This window comes from Dromiciops gliroides, chromosome 4 (assembly GCF_019393635.1).
Source record: "Dromiciops gliroides isolate mDroGli1 chromosome 4, mDroGli1.pri, whole genome shotgun sequence".
Classification (NCBI taxonomy): domain Eukaryota; kingdom Metazoa; phylum Chordata; class Mammalia; order Microbiotheria; family Microbiotheriidae; genus Dromiciops; species Dromiciops gliroides.
The window spans coordinates 60445590-60451589 of NC_057864.1; the positions used below are offsets into that span (position 1 = coordinate 60445590).

General features: G+C 40.9%; 1 protein-coding gene across 1 annotated transcript in view; it reads right to left on the bottom strand.

Moving 5' to 3' along the window:
* The window catches only part of DPT (dermatopontin), a 45097-nt gene extending 41418 nt beyond the window's left edge, over positions 1–3679 (bottom strand). The window contains exon 1 of the mRNA XM_044004650.1: positions 3373–3679. Within this exon, the coding sequence (XP_043860585.1) occupies positions 3373–3668 (296 nt within the window). The 5' untranslated portion in view covers positions 3669–3679. The remainder of the gene's footprint in view (positions 1–3372) is intronic.
* Between the last annotated feature and the right edge of the window lie 2321 nt (positions 3680–6000).

Sequence of the window (6000 nt, forward strand, 5' to 3'; positions counted from 1 at the left end):
AAGGAAATGGCTAACCAGTATCTTTGCCAAGAAAACCCCAAATGGGGTCACGAAAAGTCAGAGACAATTGAAAAAACAACTGAACAACAATAATAAAGGGCTTACTATAATTACAACTAGATTATGTGGAAGCTCTGGGTTTTTATCCATCTCATTCATCTTCAATTTACTCTCTCTCTTAAGTCTATGGGACATTCCCTTCAAGAGATTTGTCATTGGCAAACCCATACACAAATATGGTTAGTGTAAATCAGGTTGTCATTTTTAAATGCTTAGAGAATGTCTTTAATATCTTAATATCCACTAGAACAGGAGGACTGACTAGAATCATAAACTTCTAGAGCTCTTAGAGACAAAGAGAATACTGTATCCAAGCCCCCTCATTTTTGTATGAGGAAACTGACGCCTATGGATTTGAAATGGTTCGATTGAGGTCATGCAACTATTGATAGGCGCACAGATAGAGGGCTGAAAGGGACCTCAGAGTTAATAAAGCCTAACCCCTCATTTTTCAGATGAGGAAACTGAGGCTCAGAGAATTGACTTGCACAAGGTCACAAGAATAGTGTCTGAGATGAGATTTGAACCCATGACCTTTAACTCCAGAGCCAGTGCTCTTTTTCCCACACCACACTACCTACTTGTAGTGGAGATGGAACTAATGTTCGGATCCACCCATTTGAATTCCAAGCCTCTTTCCACCACACCATGCTGACCTGCCTCAGGGTTGATGTTCAGTTTTGACCTCATCCCTCATGGTATTTTCTTTACAAACACAAGGCAGAGAGAGCCTTCAGGGAAACAGCTGAAATCATGCCCCATAATTGCAAGAATTGGCTTGGTGATTCCAAAGCAGAGGTGGCCAATTCCAAGTAATCCCTAAAACTGGAGACCGGCAGCTGGGGTTTAGTGACTTCAGAATCTGGTACAGCAAACTGGGCTTTTGGCCGATAAAAACATGGTAAACATCAGTGTTTCGAGCCAGGCATGCCTAATGGAATAACCATTCCAGCACTGGCTCTCCAAGGAACATCATTTCATTTGCATACCAATGGCTGCTAGAACTCTGTCCTCTCCCCATAGTTCAAATAAATGTGAATGCTAATTCTATTGGACAAGGCAGCCAACCAGTGTAAAATATTCCCTATCTCCAATCCCCTGCTCCCTCCTCCCCAAACACATGAAGAAATACACAGCTTCCAAGATGCCTTAATCACTAGTCTCCAATCTTTGGGCAATTTCTTTCTTTCTTTTCAAGTTTTCAACTGAACTCAATGTAAAAACGCCTCCAAAAATACTGGTGCAAGGAGGGGCTGTTATCACTCTTTAAACCACAGAGACTGATTTGAAAAGAAGCATTTTTTTTTACAACTAGTAATGTGTAGGGGAGATATATGAGGGAGGACAGGAGGCCCAAAAGCTTGCCCCACCCAGCTAGGCTCCACTCTCCCCCCCATTTAGAATGCTAAGCCTGAGGAGATATAAGGGACATTTCTCCTCTCGGATTTTCAGTACAGTCCTATTTTCAAAGCAGTTTCTTCATTTTTTTTCTCTCTCTCCTATGGTTTGGGAAAGAAAAGGATTTGAAAGTGAAGCAAAACCAGCCAAGTGCTAGCAGCTTGAAATCAGATGGTTGCTGCTTCCATCTGACTAGCAGAGAAGGAACTAAAGAAAAAAAAGGGAAGGGGGTAGTCTTAAGTGAATTTTCCAGAGCAAAGAAAATCATGGAATATTTGGAAGAACCATAAATATTCCTTGCCCCCAACACACAAACATACTTCATGATTTGGGTCCAGACACTGAGGTCCAGAAAACTAACATGTTTTGAGGCAGCTAGGTGGCATGGTAGATAGAGCACCGAGCCTGGAATTAGGAAGACTTGAATTCAAATCTAGCCTTAGCCACTTACTAGCTATGTGACCCTGGGCAAGTCATTTACCTCTATCTGCCTCAATTTCCTGAACTATAAAATGATGGTTATAACAGCACCTGCTTTGAAGGGTTTTTGTGAAGATCAAATGAAATAACATATGTCAGGTGCATAGCACAATGCCTGCCACATATTAATTACTATATAAATGTTTGATCCCATCCCTTTTGCTCAAGCTAGAATGTGATAAAGAGGAGGTCATGGTAGAATGAGTGCTGGCTGTGGAGTTAGGAGACATGGGAGTCACATCCCTGTTTCTGATATTTACTTCAAGTGTGACCTTGGGCAAGTCATTTCAGTCCTTCGGGCCTCTGTAAAATAATGGGGTTAGATTCCTACATTCCTACTGAGCTCCAGATGGATGATTTTATGATAAGGAAGATGAGAATCCAGATCCCTTTCATCTCCTTCAATCCCTACCCTGTGTTCTTTCATTATATCCCATAAGCTTTGAGATGACAAACTTCTGAGAAAGGCTTTATTTAAAAGAAGGCAGATGGAAGGAAGCCTCAGTCATAGGGAGATGATTTTTAAAAGGTCCATCACTATCAGAACATGGTAGGTAATGACCTAATCTAGATCAGTTCAACTCACAGCAAACCTGTCTGGCAATGGGAAAGGCATAGGCAGGGGAAATGAGCTGTTGAGAGTAGCTATGAGATGAATTTCTGCCGTGGCTGATACCCAAGGCTCTGAGTTGACATCCATCTGTCAAGAATGGTTGCAGAAATCATGAGGTCAGCTCTGTTACCAGGCAGTGGGAGTTTCCAATAGGGATGCCCAGGAAAAGGCAGGCATAACCCAAACTAGTTTATTATTTTCTCTCCCCCTTCGTATTGCAAGAGCATAGTCACGAAGCATCACAGAATATCAATCCACACCATCTGAGTGCCGTGGAAGCTAAACTTAATTGTCTTTGGCTCATGATAAAGCAATGACTCCTGCAGTGTTGCAGTGAGCACTGTCATTCTTGCCCCAGAGATTTTCACTCCTCAAAAATGCCTTAGTCATCAAGTAAGTGGGGATAGGGACAGAAAAGAGATGCTATAATCAAGGAACTGTCTCTAAAAGCACTATGATTATTTGGGGGATGGGGCAACAAAACTTGTCCCAAATGACAGAAATGAAATAATATGCAAGAAATGAAGAAAGAACATGAAAACAAGGAAAGCAAAGTACATGTCCTGCCTAATTCTCTGTTGCTATTCACATACTATAAATTACAGTAACTCCTTAAAGACACCAGTCTCCAAAGGGGTAAATTTGGCGATGAAAGCCTTCCTATCTTGGTTAGATAAGCTTTGCAACATGATGACTAATGTCCACCACCCCACCTTCAGCATGTCTGATGATGACTTTGGCAGGTACCTGCCCAGTCCCTCTCAGGGATGATGGGAAACCCTGCAATTTCCCTAGTCCAAATAGAGCAGACTAGATCTTACCATTCCATTCCAGCCCTGTTGATTTCCTCCCACCAGCATTCTGTCGGCTCCCCAAGACTCTGGGGGGTGGGCAGGCAGGCATAGTTCCACTGCCTGTCGGAACCTTCCTTCTTACTGAAGATGCTTCTCACAGCCACCACCACCTGCCCGTGGGGACACTGAAAACTGAAGCCTTGTCGGTTCAGATTCACCCAGCCTTCATCACCATAGTCATGATATTGATACCGGTAGTCCCCATACTGGCCCTTGGCTACCATCAGCAGTGGTAGAAGCAGGCAGAGAAGCATGAGGTCCATGTTGCCTTTGCTCCTGGCATGCAATTTCACCCTTGGTTTGTCTGGCTGGCCCCTTTATACTGCCTCAGACATGTGGTTTCCAGATGTTGATGAGCTTGATCCAACTGCAGTGTGTCATTGTTTTAACAAAATTTCCCTGCCTCAGAGATGTTGGCCACAAATGCATTGAGCTATTTTTAAGGTGGACTTCTACAAGCAGAAAAAGCTAGAGGAGAATACAGGTGGAGTAGACCCTGGAGAAGCAGCCTTGCAGAGAGGTCAAAGAAACCCACATCTCCAGACCCATGGGCAAGTTCATTTGCAGAATCTGCATTTGGTAATCATCTACCTCCCACTTCCTTAAAGGCAAACCCTTAGGCTAATCTTCTGATCACCAGATGCGGATGACTCCCAACAGATCTCTTCCAAACACTGTCTAGGAAACATCAATTCAATTCAACAAACTTATTAAATGCAGGATGTTGTGTTGGGCGCTGTAGATACATAGACAAATTCAGAGTGGTTCCTGCCCTCAAGAAAGTTACATACTAGTGGGGCAACACCAAATGGAGCACATGCTTTCATGCAAATATCCTATGGCCAGGTATCTACTAAGTCAAAGATAGAAAGGTCCCATGTATATCACAATATTCATAGCAAAGTAAGGTCATGGATTTAGAGCCAAAAGACATCATCAAGTTTAATTCCCTCATTTCATAGATAGGGAAACTGAGGCAGATGGAGGCTGAGTGATTTGCCTGAGAGTATATAACTAGTAAGTGTCTCAAGAAGGATTTGAATCCAGGCCTCTTAGACTCCAAGTCCAGAATTCAATTCATTATACAGCTGCCACTCAGGGTAAACAAATTGTAGTACATGAATGTACTATTAAGACTATTATGAATATGGAATCTCCCCAAAATTTTAGTAGGATATTTAATTTAATATAATAGCATATTGTTAAAGTTGAAAAACTTTTAAAGCTATTTAAAACTTCACAAGCACTTTTGGGACATTCTGCAAAACAAAAACAAACTCAGAAGACTTATATCAATTGAAAATTAAAGTTATCAACTGCAAAATAAAGTAAGCAGAGCCAAGAAACAATATACATAGTGACTACCACAATGTAAATGGAAAGAAAACAGTAACAAGAAAACAAAACAAAACTGGAGCAGATAAGTACCATGACCAAGTTTGGTCCTGAAGAAGAGATATGAAAAAGCACCTCCTCCTCTTCTTTGAAGAAAAGGGAAGTTATAAGAGAGAAACACTGTGCCTATATTCACATTGGTTGATGTGTTGGTTAATTTCACTAACTTCCTTGTTTTCTTCCTCCTTTCCTTGTTCCTTTTTTCTTTTTCTTCTTCTTCTCCTCCTCACCGTTCTCCTCCTCCTCCTTCCTCAGTTTGGCCATGAAAAATAAATTTTGGAGTCCATGAGGTGGATATAAAGAGAAAGTATATTCCAGATATGGGTAACATTACCTTACAAAGGCACATAAAATGGGAAGGCCTGGTTGACTGGAACAGAAAGTGTGCGAAAGTGATTATGTAATAAGAAAAAAGACTGGGAAGGTAAATGGGAGCCATATTCTGCAAGGCATTAAATGCTAGATTAAGAATTTTGTCTTTTATCCAAGAGGTAATACAGAGTGCCTGAAGGTTCTTGAGTATGGGAATATATATGTTAGTGATATATATGTTTTATATGGTGATTTATATGTTTTAGGATGTTTATGTTTATCAGTTTGGCAGCTGTGTGGAAGATGGGACTATTTTCTTCATATCTCCAGCTCTTAGTACAGTGCATGGCACCTAGTAAAAAGTTAATCACTGCTCATTGACTAACTGGTCTGAAGAAAAGACCTAGCAAGTCAGAGAGATCAATTAGGAAGCAACTGCAATAGCCCAGGTGGAAGATGATAAACAGCTAAAGTAGGACAGATAGTGAATGAGTAGAGAAAAGCGAATGGATGCAAGAGATATTGTAGAAGTAGAATCAACTAATTTGACAGATATGAGGGATAAGCAAGAGAGAAGAATGAGTAATACAAGGATATGAACTTGGGTGACTAAAAGGATGGTAGTTTCCTCAACTGAAAGAAGAAAATTTTAAGGAGGAATAGATTTTAAAGGAAATGAAATGAGTTACAGTTTGGGCATAATTGATTTTGAGATTCTTATGACACATCCAGATGAAGATGTTCAGCAGGTAACATGGGGGTCCAGTTCAGGACAAAAATAATCATTGAATATATTATAGATGACAGTCAGCTGCACAGAAATGATAACCCATGAGGCTGATGAGTTCACAAAAGAAGAGACTATAGGGAAAGGAGAAAAGAAGGTTT